This window comes from Leptodactylus fuscus, chromosome 7 (genome assembly GCF_031893055.1).
Source record: "Leptodactylus fuscus isolate aLepFus1 chromosome 7, aLepFus1.hap2, whole genome shotgun sequence".
In the NCBI taxonomy this organism is placed as follows: Eukaryota; Metazoa; Chordata; class Amphibia; order Anura; family Leptodactylidae; genus Leptodactylus; species Leptodactylus fuscus.
In genome coordinates, this window is record NC_134271.1 from 36,613,939 (window position 1) to 36,632,239 (window position 18,301).

At 42.9% G+C, this 18,301-nt stretch overlaps 1 protein-coding gene across 1 annotated transcript; it reads right to left on the reverse strand.

Moving 5' to 3' along the window:
* Positions 1-7,014: 7,014 nt before the first annotated feature.
* On the reverse strand, positions 7,015-10,846 carry LOC142212597 (chymotrypsinogen A-like). Its single transcript, XM_075280561.1, has 7 exons — positions 10,795-10,846; positions 10,601-10,704; positions 9,724-9,803; positions 8,794-8,872; positions 8,528-8,708; positions 8,239-8,372; positions 7,015-7,226 (listed from the first exon to the last, which is right to left on the reverse strand). Exons 1-7 carry the CDS (start codon positions 10,844-10,846, stop codon positions 7,065-7,067), a joined length of 792 nt encoding a protein of 263 aa, XP_075136662.1. The 3' UTR covers positions 7,015-7,064.
* Between the last annotated feature and the right edge of the window lie 7,455 nt (positions 10,847-18,301).

The window sequence follows — 18,301 nt, forward strand, 5'->3', positions numbered from 1 at the left end:
AGAGATCAATCTACATCTGTTGGAGATTGCAACATATAGTAAACATTGTAGAGTGAAAAATTTGTGAGAATAGTTAGGAAGAAAGCAGGTGAAAATGAGCTACATCAAAATCCCAGGGACAAAAGTAAACACTTAGATAGATATTGTAATTCAAGTAAAAAAAGAAAAAGATTAAAGTTATATTTAGTACAGCAAGTTAAAGAAGGTATCATGTGCATTGCTCTTATATGTTTTTTGTTGTTTTTTGTTTTACTTTATATCAAGCTTACATACCTTGTTGAACTTTACTAAAAACATATTAACATTTTATTGTCATATTAGACCCATGACTACTGGCAAAGTCATTTTCCTAGAAGTTTCCGGCATTTACTTACAGACTTCACTAACTTTGAGGTTATAAGATTTTTGGTACGTATATCCCTGGAGATTACACTATCCTTATCATCAAAAATGCTATTTCTACTTATGTCTTGCCTGGGAGTCTTTGATAGATTCCCAACTATGATAGCAACTAGAGATGAGCGAACACTGTTCGGAACAGTCGTTCTGAACAGCACGCTCCCATAGAAATGAATGGAAGCGGCCCGTACGCGGGGGGTTAAGCGGCCGCCGGCAAAGTCTGTGTGCCAGGTGCTTGCATTCATTTCTATGGGAGCGTGCTGTTCGGATCGGCTGATCCGAACAGTGTTCGCTCATCTCTAATAGCAACCATTCACATTGTGGAGGACAACAGTCAAATCCAATATGGCGCAGCCCATGCATATTCTTCGTGGCACCTACTTTATTGTAATATTTTTTGTATGAATGACCTAGTAATGGGTTTACAGTGGATAATCTCAAAATTTGCAGTTGATACTAAGCTCTGTAGTCAACCCAGAGGAGAATAGTGCAATACAGCATCACAGTGGGATTTGGGGAAACTGATAACTTGGGTAGGAAATGGCAAATTAATGTTAATGTGGATGAATAGAAAGTTTCTGGACTATGGAAACGAATTTCATAATTATGTATTAGCCAATAAAACATTATGTAAATGGTGGACAATTATTGGATAATGAATGTATTTGTTAAGACAAGATGAACTATTTCACTTTTTTCTAATCTGTTTTTTCTGATTGTACAGTTTTTAGAATCTGCTTATGTACATGATTATGAGTGCTGCCTTCTTGTTTGAGCTTCTCCTTTGACCTGTTAACAGCATTGTGGGATACATCAGTTTCATGGACATAGGTTGCAATTGACTGGAGCCCTGAAGTCTATGGGAATTGTCTAGACTTGTGCAGGATTGGACAAAAGATAAACAGTCATCTACACGTGTGAACAAAATTGTTGGCACCCCTCGTTTAATGAAAGACAAACCTACAATGGTCACAGAAATAAATTGAATCTGATAAAAGTAATAATAAATAAATACAATTTATGGAAATGAGCAAATTAAAGTTAGACATTGCTTTTCAACCATACTTCAACACATTTTAAAATAACAAATAAAACTCATGAAACAAGCCTGGACAGAAATTATGTTAACCCTGAAAATAATGTGACCAAAGGGACATTACCCACTATCAAAGGTGTCTACGATCTTGGAATCAGTCAGTGGGCCTGTATATAGGGTTACAGATACTCACTGTGCTGTTTGGTGACATGGTGTGTACCACATTCAACATGGACCAGAGGAAGCAAAGGAAAGAGTTGTCTCAGCAGCTTAGAAAGAAAATTATAGACACACATGTTTATGGTAAAGGTTATAAGACCATCTCAAAGCAGCTTGATGTTCCTGTGACTACAGTTGCACATATTATTTGGAAATTTAAGATCCATGGGACTGTAACCAACCTCCCAGGATGTGGCTGCAGGAGGAAAATTGATGACAAATCAAAGAGGCAGATAACATGAATAGTAACAAAAGAGCGCAGAAAAACTTCTAAAGAGATTAAAGGTGAACTTCAAGTTCAAGGAACATCATTCGTCATTGTTTGAGCCTAAGTGGACTTTCTGGGAGACTACCAAAGAGGAGCCATTGTTGAAAACAAATGATAAAAAAGCCAGACTGAAATTTGCCAAATCACATGTTGACAAGCGACAAAGCTTCTGGGAGAATTTGTTTCTTTGGCCCTTTGGGTGAGTTGAGCCTTGTAGCAGCAGTGTTTTTGGCCCTTAAGGTGAATTGAGCCTTTAACCAGCAGTGGTTTTAGCCATTTTGGTGAGTTGAGCCTTGTAGCAGCAGAGTTTTAGTTATTGGCCCTTTGGGTGAGTTGAGACTTGTAGCAGCAGTGTTTTTGGCCCTTAAGGTGAATTGAGCCTTTAACCAGCAGTGGTTTTAGCCATTTTGGTGAGTTGAGCCTTGTAGCAGCAGAGTTTTAGTTATTGGCCCTTTGGGTGAGTTGAGCCTTGTAGCAGCACAGTTTTAGTCACTGGCCCTTTGGGTGAGTTGAGCCTTGTAGCAGCAGTGTTTTTGGCCCTTAAGGTGAATTGAGCCTTTAACCAGCAGTGATTTTAGCCCTTTTGGTGAGTTGAGCCTTGTAGCAGCAGAGTTTTAGTTATTGGCCCTTTGGGTGAGTTGAGCCTTGTAGCAGCACAGTTTTAGTTATTGGCCTTTTGGGTGAGTTAAGCCTTGTAGCAGCAGTGTTTTTGGCCCTTAAGGTGAATTGAGCCGTTAACCAGCAGTGTTTTTGGCCCTTTGGGTGAGATGAGCTTTTAAAGGGATTCTACCATTACAACCCCCCCAGAAAAGTGTCTCCAGCACTGTCTCCTTCTTCGTCCGCAGCATCATCTTCAATGTCTTCTTCCGGCGCAGGCTCGTAACTTCTAGCAGAGCAGACGGCATAGGCGCACAGGCCACGGGAAAATGGCTGCTAACAATACTGTGCAAGCGGACATTTTCCCAAGACCTGTGTGCCTGCGCAGTTTGCTCTGCCCAAGGCCTAGAAGTTATGAGCCTGCGCCGGAAGAAGACATTGAAGATGACGCTGCGGACGAAGAAGGAGGCGGCACTTGGAGACACTTCTGGCGGTGGTGGGGACGCCCCCATTGCTGTTTGAGCGCTGGGGCCCACCCCCATCGCTGCAAGAGAACTCATTTGCATACCGGTAAAAAACTGTATTTCTAAGGAATGGTGCAGTGGAGACCACGTCTAAAGGTAAGAGACGAATAACCTTTCTAAAGGCTATTCTGACGTCTTATCCACAAAAAAAAAGGTTTTAATGGTAGAACCCCTTTAACCAGCAGTGTTTTAGTTTTTGGCCCTTGGGCGAGTTCAAGCTTGTACCAGCAGTGTTTTAGTTTTTGGCCCTAGGGGTGAGTTGAGCCTTGCAGCAGCAGTGTTTTACTTTGTTGGCCCTTGGGGTGAATTGAGCCTTTAACCAACAGTGTTTTTGGCCCTTGGGGTGAGTTGAGCCTTTTACCAGCAGAGTTTTAGTTTTTGGCCTTTGGGGTGAGCCGTAAAAAAAAAAAAAATTTCAGGCCCTTGGGGTGAGCCCAAAAAAAATATTTTTCAGGCTCTTGGGGTGAGCCCTAAAAAATTATTTTTCAGGCCCTTGAGGTGAGCCCTAAAAAATTATTTGTAAGGCCCTTGGGGTGAGCCTTAATGGGGTGATTTTAATTGGTTTTCAACGGTGATGGTGGTGGTGGTGGAGGAGAAGGAGGAGGACGAGGAACTTGTGAGCTGGCACAGAAACATGGAACTGTGTCTCGTCATTAGCACTGAGGACAGAACATGCTGGTTGCGGGTCCACAATCACTACATTGCCAGGAGAGGCAGACTCTTGTGTTACTGGAGATAGTGGCTGAATGGCTGGTGCAAATGCCACTGGAAGCAATATCCGCTATCCACTGTAACACTGATTCCTGGTGCTCGGGACGTTGTGGATGAGCACACTGCTGGCTACCCCTCTCCAGTAGCCATTGGATCCACAGTAGCTCGACTGCGGCCTGGGTCCCCAGCTGGATTTCCACATCCCCATCTCTTGGTGCTACCCTGATGCATTTTCAGATATGTACAGGTGATGACAGTATACAGCTTTCTTCACACCCCTATGGGACAGTTAGAATGTATACCAGTGGTAGGGAATTTGAGCCCTAAAAAAGGGCTTTTGTGAAATTTTGACATGTTGGAGGTGTATACTCTCTTCCTGCAGTTTAACTCTGAAAAGAGCTTTTGGTTTTCAGTTTTCCTGCCTAGCAAAAGCAAAAATCGCTATCTGACCCTCACAATGATATCTCTCCCTATCTCACAAAACTGCATCTGACACAAATATGGCTGCCTCTATTCTTATAAACCCAAGGTCATCTGATTTAGCCAGGCAATGACTTTTTCTTATTTTTTTTCAATGCCTACGTTTTCCTACTTCCTGTGCCACCTTCCTTGCACAGTTATTGGTGCAAAAAAGCACCAGGGAAGGTGGGAGGGGATACACATTTTTACTGTGTTTACTGCGTGGTATTCTATCGGAATCGAATATGTCGAATACTGTAATATTTGATCGAATACCTACTTGATCGAACGGTATTCGCTCATCTCTAATCATTAACATTGACATTTTTAGGATATGGTAAACTCTGCTTTTTCAACATATCCCAAAATAGATGAAAATATATGAATAGATAAAACCACGCCCATTTTACAGTGGGCGACGCCAGTGGTAGTTCTTATAGTGACCTCTGTAACAGGATACTCTCTAGTTTCACCATATATACACAAGACCCCAACAGTTTGTCCATTGTACAGTGCAAGGTCGGCCAAATCATGTACACAAGGATTACCAGGATCCCAGAGTCCAGGAGAGCCAGTACAGCGTGCTCTGCTACAGTCACAGTACATATCTGTTGTTTCTGCCAAACAAGCGGGTTGGGCAAATAAGGACAACCACCTTGAACTGCTACAGTTTGACCCGGTTCATGGCACTGCCAACACCTGACGAAGTATGAGTCTCCATTCTGAGATCTGGGCTTAACACTTAGTCCTAGCTGCCTTTTCCCCCCGAGCGTCCTCCCCTCACAACCTTTCTAAGCCCCCACAGTAGTAGGTGCAGTCTTACTTGCCTTGGGATTAGTAGATCCTGGAGACGCCTGTAGTAACTCCTCGGTGGCTCGGTATCGTTTCATCAAACACACCAACTGGTCAGCTGTTGTAGGTCCTGCTTGTCCAACCCAGCGCTGAATCTTAGATGGCAGTGACCTACTGTATTTGTCAAGTACCACTTTCTCCATCATCTTTCAGCACATACATACATGTTGACACCAAGACATGCCAAGATCTCACCTCTCAGTATAGTGTAGTCCTTAGCCTCCTGTTCACAGAGGTCATATTAGGTCATAGTAGGTGATCTGAGGTTCCCCAGAAAAGGTGCTACCACATCGGCCCACTGATCTCTCAGCAACTTCTCTTGCTCGGTAACTCACTCAAAGACCCGAAGATATGCCTCCACGTCGTCTGTGGATGTCATCTTTTGCAGGGTCCTCTAAATTACATCTCAGGCAGCAGCCTGGGTCTCTCTTACACCAGTACTCTCTATTGCCATCGTCTGGTAGACCAGAGCCTTGCTGAGCTGTGTCAGCATCTCCATAAGCCGCAAGTTCACCTCCTACTGCTGTGCTTGCGCTTGCTGCTGTTGCCTCTTGGCTTCCATCAGGGATTTTTGCTGCTGTGCCAGAGCTTGCTGCTGTAGGATGACCTGCTGTAACGTCTCTGCCTGTTCGGGTCACTGCGCCACCCTCTGCTCGCATGCAGCGGTGCAGGAGGTGTGTGCAGTTTGGATCCTTGCTTAAAGTCTTTGGTTGCACTGTGTGAACATGGCTCTAGTTCTGTGATTGAATTTCCACCACACCCGTCTTCTGCCCTTGTTTGCCGCTGTTCATGAAGTGGTTAATTTTGGTCTTGCCGTGTGATTGTCAGCCTGTCTACCTATTAACTCCAGGGTGGATTCTTCCTCCCTATTTATGCTTGGCTCACATTCACACTGGTGCTTGCTATTGCCTTGTGCGTGCTGGCTTTTTCTCTTGCTGTTATTCTGATTCTTGACCTCTGGCTTTCCCTATTGACTATTCTTTTGGATTCCGATTTTGACACTTCATTGCTCAACTGTTACTGACCCCTGGCTAGCTGACCTCCCTTTGTTGTTATTGTATTGTCTGCGTTTTGTGTGCCATGTATATAGGTAGGGATCGTCTCCAAGTTGCCGCTTAGGATAGGGCCAGGCAAGAGGAAGGGACAGTGGGGGCTTCAGCTTAGGGCTCACTGTCTCTTGTGCCCCTTTCTCCAGGGTTTCAGCAGCTTCTGGGGAATTGCTGCCCTAGCAATTCCCTAACACCTGCTCAAACTATTTTACAAAGTCCTCCATGTGGTGGTTTCCTTTTTAATCTCTCCTTCAGGTTTCACCCAGGACATAGGAGAGGGGGAAAAAATAGATGTATGTCTCTTTAAGACTGCGTAACTTGGTATGCCCGCACCGCATCCGCCACATATGTAGGGAAGGTATAGTTCGTAGAAACAGTGGGGCAGACCCAGTCAAGACAGGGATACAATATATGCATCAAACAGGTTTATTTAGAAAAACAGGAAAATAAACCTTCACTTCATGCACAAATGAGCAAAAACAAACTACAGCCTTAACTCCAGGCAAAAACAAATCAAATTCCTGCTCATCTGAGCGACTAACTAAACCAAAGTAACAACCTAACCATATGTGTGGCTTACTACCAGCAACATGAAAAAACAAGCACAATTTGGTCTCACTGGAGTCGGTTACAGGACAGACCCAGCCACTTCTTTAATTCCTGGATCTGCCCTAAAATGTAGGCTCAGCAACCTTTTATGAGCCAGTAATAAGCCTTACGACCCACACCTGGGGCTGAAACCTATTCCAGGCATGCAGTAGACCACACATAAGTCAAGAATCTGAGGCTGATATAGCGGGACTCCAGCACTTTGCCTGTCACTTTCTCACAATCATATATACTCATATATTTCTTTCTTGACTACATGTTGCAAAACACACAATAAAATGATACAAAATATAATCTTGTTGTAGTAACTTTATTATTTGGTATTACACATGAAAATCCATTTAGTTAGCTGCAACAGTTTGGTCCAACCAGGATCTAAGAGCTGTCACACGAGCATATACAGCGGGAGTAGTAGTAGAACAGGAAGAACTTCCCCAGGACACAATACCAACCAAGGTCCAAGCTCCATTTCTCTGGCATACGAGAGGTCCACCGGAGTCACCCTAAAGAACAATGAAAAGAACATGTCAGCAAAATATTGGGGGGATTTCACAAAGACTGGCATTCTGTACGCTATTTGTAATCCATACCCCACTGGTGTTAAATGAGCCTGAATTATTAAGAAGCGTTCTGATATACCTCACACCAGGTTTCTGGTCTCCATTGATCTCCACTTCCCCTTTCCCATTTTCACAAAAAGTGGGAGCAGGGTGCAGAACCAATAATATAGAACATGTTTGCCGCAAGAAAAGAATGTTTGCCAAAGATGTGCCATATCTACATCCATCTGCTCCAGCAAACTAATATAGATGCCTTGGTAAAGTCCCTCCATCGTTTCATGTACCGGGACCGATAGCGCTTTACACTGGGCACAGATCAGGAAAGCCGACAGTGCACTGAATTCAGCGCACTGTCAGCTTTCCAGCAGTATATAAAACTGCATGTGCTCGATCTGATGAAAGGTCCTCTTTAAATGGGAACTTTCCTGCCCAGTGTGACTACAATGCATAAGGTCATGTCAGGTGTCGTATTTTGTGTAGATGGCACAAAAAAGGCACAGCCAACAATACAGCATCTTGCTGTCCTCCTCCAGAAAATGTTATATATACAGAGCAATAAGTCATCAGCATATGTACAGCAGTAAACAACATATTATACATCACATAATGCAAAATAAAATGTACAATGTACAAATGTACAAAACATAAACATAAGTGCATTCTAGTTCTGGGAAAGTTCTTTAGCATTGTATTTTAGATGCTATATAACAATAGGTATTCTCCCCTAAAAATGCCATACATACAGCCTGAAAAAAAGTGGTCAATACAGACATGTTTAAACAGCCTAAGGCTGCGGTTATACAGTGTTGTGTGACCATTCGAGGACTGCGTCCTATATTCTGCTTAAAGTATGCAGAGAGAAGACTCCTGCAAGCAGATTTTTTCTGTCACCGAATGCGCGCAGAAGCCACAGGTAAACAAGGTCAACCTAGTGTCCCAGCAATGTATAACCTACCATGCAGGAGGAGGCTCCAGATGCTCCAGCGCAGATCATGGTGCTCTGGATTCTGGTTCCCCAGTATCTCTGACAGTCAGCAGTGGTCAGAAGAGGCAGAGCGACCTGCTGCAGTTTGCTTGGAGTTATTTGTGCTAAGAAAAGTAAAAAGATGATTTTAAAAATAAAAAGTGTAATGAAAAAAAATGCTTTTATGTTGTCAATAATGCTTTTGTCTTCTTGCAAATGAAAACTACACAATTATCCATAATTTCCAATATGCCTACTTCCTACAATTGTAAAAACCTACATGCAGCATTTACGTAGCCCCATCCAGTGGTCACACATCTCTCTCCTCCATTGAATACATCACTAGAGGCAGCGAGGCACACGGGAGCCACACGCTCGTTGAAGGTAGCAGCGCTGGTGAGCTTCAGAAGAGTGATATCATTTACAATGGTAAAGGAGCTGTAGTTGGGGTGTCTGAAGACCTGTTAGAAAATCACTGTTTAGAAAATGGTATTTATGAGACAAAATGGGCAGTCTTAAGGACATATTTCCATTCTTTCTACTTACCCTGGAAATAGTTTTAGTCTGAATTGGCTCAGCGTTGGAAGAACGGTCGTATTCACCCAGAATGACACGGTGGGATGTTCTGTATGTGAAACACGTGCAAGCATTTTAGCTCCTTTAGTAAGATTTCTTGAGTTATACGGCAATGACAAATTCTACTGTACTTTAACGTCTAACATAATCCATGAAAACAATTTAACACTGTCTACCATCAATCAATGATATATCAAGACTGCCATATTGTATGTAGGTCTTAATGATCCCTGCTCCGGTGGAGGATTTATGATGAGGCCCAGACCTCAGAGCTGGTGTAAGATTGAGACAGAAAACTGACATAAATGATGACGAAACTGTTGTAGCCTGTGGCCTGCCCACATCATTCACTAGCCATGTCCCCTTTTTGGAAAGTGGTGAAAGTGAAGTAAAAACTAAATTTGAGACAATTTATGTCACAAGTGCAGTTTAAAAAGTTTTTTACACTGCCTTTTGGGCATAGGGGCTTAGTAAATATGGCCCATTGTTGTACTTTTCCTCCATTTACATACATAGAAGATTCTTTTATTAAAAAAAAACACAAAAAAACATAGTCATTCCATCAGAATGGTAATTGTTTTCTGATAAATAGCCTTCAGCTATATCAGGCTGGGGAGATACAGCAAAGTTTCTATGGTTGTACTTGTGATAAATCACTAGTTAGTGATTGTTCCCATCCAGTTAACTTCAGTGAGAACTGGATTGTCTATTGCATCTGCATGCTCATTATGTATAATAGGTGACGTGATGTACAACTGAAAGGGTAGTAAAATGGCACAACGTTTGGCACATTTATTCTGACAATTTGTAGGGGGTCATAGTTGATAACTTCTGGGGACCTAAACACATAAAACCCATTTTAGATGAGCTTTACTACACAATTATACAGTATATACTTACGTGACACCACAGTGAGCAGCAGTGACAACCCAGAGACTGTTGATCAGGGAACCACCACAGAAGTGGAATCCAGTGCTGTCCTGTGGGGTGTAACCATACCAGTCACTACTTCGCCTGTTAATACCCTTGGAAACTTACATTTTGCGTTATTATCTAACTAGAACCCTTTAGGCTTTGTTTGAACATGGCTGAACTGAAATGTGCAAAATACAGTACAAGAAGTTTTTAAAACGCCATTTATACACAGTAAATAAAAAACGCAATGGTTTTGGAAACCGCAGCATTTCCTATGTGCGTTTTTTTTTCTGCTATGTGTGGAATGGATTCGCTAAAACTGCCTAAAACTAATGGTAGTCTTAATAAATCCCCTCCTCTGTCTAATAGTCAAATGACTTTTCTATTTTGTGTGAATTACTTCCTAAGAAAATGGGGGATACCCACATGACCGTTTTAATAGACCGTGAAAATAGTCTATGTCCTAATTTTGTCTCCGTGCACATTTTGCACTGTTGTTTTGTACGACGTTCGTGTGAAATTGGGTTACAGCAATTACTCCTCAGGCTATTTACTATGCATAACATAATTTTAGTCAATTTTGTCTAGACTATACCTTTCAATTTACAACGACATTAAATAAAACAAAGTAAACATGCTACAATCTCCAAAAATCCGAATGTGAGGAATGAATCTTCCTGTGACCATCGTTATATATAATTTTTATTTATTGTTTTTATTTTTTTAGAGTTTTATAACTAAGTTACTAATTCTGTGGTCATGTTTAATTCACCATAGTAAGCTCTTCATATTGCTTCTGTTGCTGATGTATAATCTCATATGAATAAACATGCTTAAAATATGTTGAAAGCTTTTACAGTACCTGGAGTGACACTTGCCATGGCCAGGAACCAGATACTGCATTCTCACCATTCACGATTCTGGCATAACCGGTAACAACAGGCCTAATACTTGGCACACCACAGCCTAAATATAAAAAAAAATTTTTTAAAAAAAATTCTCTAACAAGTTCCTATGCATAATAAAATGTTATAATAATGGTATTATCCAACTTACCAAAAGTGCCCCCAAGCAGGGCAAGGCACGAAAGAAGCCAAAGGAATGCCATTCTGATTCACTGTGGGACTGTGGCATTGCAATACATTTGTCAGGCTTATATAGTATCAAACCACCAATCAGATGACAGCTTGTTATCTGACAGTCATGTTTATAAGTCTTTTTTAAACCCTCTATCAGAGACCTTGAGTTATTATAGAACACTCAACCAGCTGCACAGGGGACTAAAGATAAGTGAAAAACATATAGTATATTATAATGGATTTATTAATACAATTTCTGTAAACAATAGCGCAAAAAATAAGAATTAAATTTTATAAATATTATATAAATTTATATAATTAAATAATATAAAGTTTCTAATACTGAAAAACAACCTTTGGTGTTTCAGATGAACTGGACAATCATGGAAAGTTTTACAACATATCTGCAGTTTGTGTATTTACCCTTGTGAGAGGGTTGAATCATGATAAAACCTGTCAGTCTTCCCCTCCACCATATACAGTCATTGCCATAAGTGTTGGCACCACTGACAATTTTCCAGAGAATGAAGTATTTCTCCCAGAACATTATTGCAATTACAATATTTTTTTTTTGCACATGTTTATTTCCTTTGTGAGTATTAGAACAATACATAAAAAAGTTTTAAAAAATTATACAATTTCATGCAAAACTCCAAAAATGGGTCCAACAAAATTACTGGCACCCTCAACTTAATATTTGGTTGCATATCCTTTGGAAAAAATAACTGAAATTAATCCCTTCTTATAACCATCAACAAGCTTCTTACACCTGTCAACTGGAATTTTGGACCACTCTTCTTTTGCAGCCTTCTCCTGGCCTGTCATATATGAAGGGTGCCTTCTCCCAACAACAATTTTAAGATCTCTCAATGGGATTTAGATCCAGACTCGTTACTGGCCCCTTCAGAACTTGTTTCCATCCATTTCTGGGTTCTTTTTGAAAAATGTTTGGGGCCATTATACTGTTGGAAGATCCAAAGAACTATAACCAAGGAGGCAAACCTAGCTTTCTGGCACTGGGTCCTATATTGAGATCCAAAATCCTTTGGTAATCTTTACATTTCATAATGCCTTGCTCACAGTCAAGGCACCCAGTGCCAGAGGCAGTAAAACAACCCTAAAACATCTCTAAATCTCCTGCATATTTGACTGTTGGTACTATTTTATTTTTTTCTGAGGCCTCATTATGTTTTTGGTAAACAGTAATAATAATAATAAATGTTATTTATACAGCGCCAACATATTCCGCAGCGCTGTACAATTTGTAGGGTTCAAATACAGACAGAAAGATGCATTACAAAGAAAGTCATTTCACTCAATGGGACTGAGGGCCCAGCTCGCAAGAGCTTACAATCTATGAGGTAGAGGGGGTGACACAAGAGATAGCAGGGGCGGCATTGCTCAGACAATTTTGTAATAGAGGTTACTGTCATTACACAAACATAAAACTTTATGAGCCATCACTAGTCGTGTCCTTTGACATGTGGATGGAGCTTGGACCTATAAAGTTAGCATGAGATGACATCATATCAAATGGGGAAATGTGGGAGCGGGGACAGAGAAGGGTTAAATTTTGGGGATTCTAATTATAGTACGGAAGGGTTTACGTTAGAAATTGTGATACACTTGTCTGAAAAGATGTGTCTTTAGTTTACATTTGAAACTGTAGAAATTGGGAGTTAATCTGATTGTCTGGGGTAGAGTATTCCAGAGAAGTGGTGCAGCTCGGGAGAAGTCTTGTATACGAGCGTGGGAGGTTCTGATAATAGAGGATGTAAGTGTTAGGTCATTGAGTGAACGAGAGAACACGGGTTGGGCAGTAGACAAAGATGAGGGAGGAAATGTAGGGAGGTGAAGCATTATGGAGAGCCTTGTGGATGAGGGTGATAACTTTATATTTTATTCTATAATGAATAGGCAGCCAATGTAGCGACCGGCTAACAGTAAAATGATGTGTTTTATAAAAAAAAAAAGCTCTATCTTGGTCTTATCTGTCCACAAGACATTTTCCCAAAAGGATTTGGCTTACTCAAGTACATTTTAGCTTTTTTATGTCTCTGTGTCAGCAGTGGGTTCCTCCTGGGTCTCCTGCCATAGTGTTTCACTGCATTCAAATGTCGATGGATGGATGGATGGATGGATGTTTGTGCTGACACTGATGTATCCTGAGCCTGAAGCACAACTTGAATTTCTGTACAACTTAATTGGAGCTGCTTATCCACTATCCAGAATATCCTTTCATCATTTTTTTTTTTTTGTCCACATCCAGGAAGATTAGTTACAGTGCCATGGGTTCTAAATGTTTACATCTCCTCTTTCTGTTCTCCATGATTCTGTGTGGTGCACAAAGACACACAACGGAAATATTGAGTCAACTTCTCTCCTTTTTATCTGGTTTAGGTATTACCCATAGGTGAGTTTGAACGACCATCCCATCGCTTTCGTAAAATAAAGTTATTTACTCACAATTTTGAAAATGTGCCAACAATTTTATCCAGCTCAGTTTTGTGTGAAATTATGTCTAATTTTCCTTTTTTTTTTCCTGTTTTTTTTGTGTTGTTCCAATACACACAAAGGAAATAAACATGTCTTCAGCAAAACATGTGTAATTGCAATAATTTTCTGGGAGAAATACTTAATTTTCTGGACAAAAAATGTCAAGTGTACCAACACTTACGGCCATGACTGTTTATATCCTTGAATTATTGATGTGGGTTACCCTTTAGCCCTGTGATTATGTGTATGTCATCCAACTTACCTTAAAATTGGATATATCTTCCCTGTTGTAGTGGTTGTATCACCAAGTACGATGTACATATGTAGCCTGTCTTCCTGCAGCATGTTATATTATTGTGGTTTTTATGTAATTTTATCACATAAAAAACAAGAGCCATTCAACAGTGTCTAGCTAAGACTCTGTGTCACAGTGTTGATCTATGTTTTTGTTGTTTTTTTATGCAAGGTTTCATGGGAATAGATTTGAAGTATACTATAGCTATTGCTGTTACCAATATCTAGTACCAGTATCCATCTCTATTTACTGCTAACACTGCAGGGCTAATACTAAAATGCACCTTTCTGTAGGTTCACACTAGCATTCGGGTTCGGGTTCTTCCGGTCTGCTTGGGGACACGGAAAGCCTATCTGCTTAAAAAGCATTTACACACGGAAACCCCTAGACTATAATGGAGTCTGCTGGGTTTCCGCCCAGTTGCCTCTTTGCAGTACTTTTCTCTTTGCCTATTTTATGCAGAATGGAGGATGGAGTGTCATACTGACACTCAAACACAAATGTCACCCCAGCATTAGAGGTCCGTAGACTTTTCATGGAGAAAAGTGTGAGACACTTTGTCTTTAGAGATGAGCGAACAGTGTTCTATCGAACACATGTTCGATCGGATATCAGGGTGTTCGCCATGTTCGAATCGAATCGAACACCACGTGGTAAAGTGCGCCAAAATTCGATTCCCCTCCCACCTTCCCTGGCGCCTTTTTTGCACCAATAACAGCGCAGGGGAGGTGGGACAGGAACTACGACACTGGGGGCATTGAAAAAAATTGGAAAAAGTCATTGGCTGCCGAAATCAGGTGACCTCCATTTTAGACGAATAGTGGATTTCAAATCCGAGTCATATGAGAATGTGAACTTTGTGACTATGAGACAGGGATAGCTGTACAGGCAGGGATAGCTAGGGATAACCTTTATTTAGGGGGGAATGTTATTAAAAATAACTTTTTGGGGCTCTATCGGGTGTGTAATTGTGATTTTTGTGAGATAAACTTTTTCCCATAGGGATGCATTGGCCAGCGCTGATTGGCCGAATTCCGTACTCTGGCCAATCAGTGCTGGCCAATGCATTCTATTAGCTTGATGAAGCAGAGTGTGCACAAGGGTTCAAGCGCACCCTCGGCTCTGATGTAGCAGAGCCGAGGCTGCACAAGGGTTCAAGCGCACCCTCGGCTCTGATGTAGGAGAGCCGAGGGTGCACTTGAACCCTTGTGCACCCTCAGCTCTGCTACATCAGAGCCGAGGGTGCGCTTGAACCCTTGTGCACACTCTGCTTCATCAAGCTAATAGAATGCATTGGCCAGCGCTGATTGGCCAATGTATTCTATTAGCCTGATGAAGTAGAGCTGAATGTGTGTGCTAAGCACACACATTCAGCTCTACTTCATCGGGCTAATAGAATGCATTGGCCAGCGCTGATTGGCCAGAGTACGGAACTCGACCAATCAGCGCTGGCTCTGCTGGAGGAGGCGGAGTCTAAGATCGCTCCACACCAGTCTCCATTCAGGTCCGACCTTAGACTCCGCCTCCTCCGGCAGAGCCAGCGCTGATTGGCCGAAGGCTGGCCAATGCATTCCTATGCGAATGCAGAGACTTAGCAGTGCTGAGTCAGTTTTGCTCAACTACACATCTGATGCACACTCGGCACTGCTACATCAGATGTAGCAATCTGATGTAGCAGAGCCGAGGGTGCACTAGAACCCCTGTGCAAACTCAGTTCACGCTAATAGAATGCATTGGCCAGCGCTGATTGGCCAATGCATTCTATTAGCCCGATGAAGTAGAGCTGAATGTGTGTGCTAAGCACACTCATTCAGCACTGCTTCATCACGCCAATACAATGCATTAGCCAGTGCTGATTGGCCAGAGTACGGAATTCGGCCAATCAGCGCTGGCTCTGCTGGAGGAGGCGGAGTCTAAGGTCGGACCTGAATGGAGACTGGTGTGGAGCGATCTTAGACTCCGCCTCCTCCAGCAGAGCCAGCGCTGATTGGTCGAGTTCCGTACTCTGGCCAATCAGCGCTGGCCAATGCATTCTATTAGCCCGATGAAGTAGAGCTGAATGTGTGTGCTTAGCACACACATTCAGCTCTACTTCATCAGGCTAATAGAATACATTGGCCAATCAGCGCTGGCCAATGCATTCTATTAGCTTGATGAAGCAGAGTGTGCACAAGGGTTCAAGCGCACCCTCGGCTCTGATGTAGCAGAGCCGAGGCTGCACAAGGGTTCAAGTGCACCCTCGGCTCTCCTACATCAGAGCCGAGGGTGCGCTTGAACCCTTGTGCAGCCTCGGCTCTGCTACATCAGAGCCGAGGGTGCGCTTGAACCCTTGTGCACACTCTGCTTCATCAAGCTAATAGAATGCATTGGCCAGCACTGATTGGCCAGAGTACGGAATTCGGCCAATCAGCGCTGGCCAATGCATTCTATTAGCCCGATGAAGTAGAGCTGAATGTGTGTGCTAAGCACACACATTCAGCACTGCTTCATCACGCCAATACAATGCATTAGCCAGTGCTGATTGGCCAGAGTACGGAATTCGGCCAATCAGCGCTGGCTCTGCTGGAGGAGGCGGAGTCTAAGATCGCTCCACACCAGTCTCCATTCAGGTCCGACCTTAGACTCCGCCTCCTCCAGCAGAGCCAGCGCTGATTGGCCGAATTCCGTACTCTGGCCAATCAGCACTGGCTAATGCATTGTATTGGCTTGATGAAGCAGTGCTGAATGTGTGTGCTTAGCACACACATTCAGCTCTACTTCATCGGGCTAATAGAATGCATTGGCCAATCAGCGCTGGCCAATGCATTCTATTAGCGTGAACTGAGTTTGCACAGGGGTTCTAGTGCACCCTCGGCTCTGCTACATCAGATTGCTACATCTGATGTAGCAGTGCCGAGTGTGCATCAGATGTGTAGTTGAGCAAAACTGACTCAGCACTGCTAAGTCTGCATTCGCATAGGAATGCATTGGCCAGCCTTCGGCCAATCAGCGCTGGCTCTGCCGGAGGAGGCGGAGTCTAAGGTCGGACCTGAATGGAGACTGGTGTGGAGCGACCTTAGACTCCGCCTCCTCCAGCAGAGCCAGCGCTGATTGGCCGAATTCCGTACTCTGGCCAATCAGCACTGGCTAATGCATTGTATTGGCTTGATGAAGCAGTGCTGAATGTGTGTGCTTAGCACACACATTCAGCTCTACTTCATCGGGCTAATAGAATGCATTGGCCAGCGCTGATTGGCCGAATTCCGTACTCTGGCCAATCAGCACTGGCTAATGCATTGTATTGGCTTGATGAAGCAGTGCTGAATGTGTGTGCTTAGCACACACATTCAGCTCTACTTCATCGGGCTAATAGAATGCATTGGCCAATCAGCGCTGGCCAATGCATTCTATTAGCGTGAACTGAGTTTGCACAGGGGTTCTAGTGCACCCTCGGCTCTGCTACATCAGATTGCTACATCTGATGTAGCAGTGCCGAGTGTGCATCAGATGTGTAGTTGAGCAAAACTGACTCAGCACTGCTAAGTCTGCATTCGCATAGGAATGCATTGGCCAGCCTTCGGCCAATCAGCGCTGGCTCTGCCGGAGGAGGCGGAGTCTAAGGTCGGACCTGAATGGAGACTGGTGTGGAGCTATCTTAGACTCCGCCTCCTCCAGCAGAGCCAGCGCTGATTGGTCGAGTTCCGTACTCTGGCCAATCAGCACTGGCCAATGCATTTCTATGGGGAAAAGTTAGCTTGCGAAAATCGCAAACTGACAGGGATTTCCATGAAATAAAGTGACTTTTATGCCCCCAGACATGCTTCCCCTGCTGTCCCAGTGTCATTCCAGGGTGTTGGTATCATTTCCTGGGGTGTCATAGTGGACTTGGTGACCCTCCAGACACGAATTTGGGTTTCCCCCTTAACGAGTTTATGTTCCCCATAGACTATAATGGGGTTCGAAACCCATTCGAACACTCGAACAGTGAGCGGCTGTTCGAATCGAATTTCGAACCTCGAACATTTTAGTGTTCGCTCATCTCTATTTGTCTTATATGTGAAGTGTGTACTAAGCCATTGTCAAACTGTGTGACAAATTGCTGTAAGGCAGGAATGGATTGAGACTATGCTAAAGCATTTGTCACTTTATAGACAGAGTCAAGGAAGAATATGCTACTACTCAGGTTTATCCAGGGTGTCCTGTTGCTACTGGTAAACCCCAGCAGGAAATATCTACTGCAGAGTGTGTTCTGTTACACCCAACTAATAGCACCAGTTTGTCACATGTATAAAGTGTCTCATAATGAACATTCTAATACAGTTTGTGCCCTTTAATCACAAGCATTGTGTACTTATTTTCTCCATTAAGGTGAATCACCATAGAAACATTTTCCCATATACGTCCCATATAACTTATGCAGTATAGTGCTACCTCGATAAAATTGATTCATACACTCACCGGCCACTTTATTAGGTACACCTGTCCAACTACTCGTTAACACTTAATTTCTAATCAGCCAATCACATGGCGGCAACTCAGTGCATTTAGGCATGTAGACATGGTCAAGACAATCTCCTGCAGTTCAAACCGAGCATCAGTATGGGGAAGAAAGGTGATTTGAGTGCCTTTGAACGTGGCGTGGTTGTTGGTGCCAGAAGGGCTGGTCTGAGTATTTCAGAAACTGCTGATCTACTGGGATTTTCACGCACAACCA

Coding starts and splice junctions, on each gene's coding strand:
- LOC142212597 (XM_075280561.1), bottom strand. CDS start 10,846: ATGGCATTCCTTTGGCTTCTTTCGTGCCTTGCCCTGCTTGGGGGCACT. Junction 10,705..10,794: donor CCTGCTTGGGGGCACTTTTG/GTAAGTTGGATA, acceptor TTTTATATTTAG/GCTGTGGTGTGCCAAGTATT. Junction 8,873..9,723: donor GCTGCTCACTGTGGTGTCAC/GTAAGTATATAC, acceptor TTTCACATACAG/AACATCCCACCGTGTCATTC.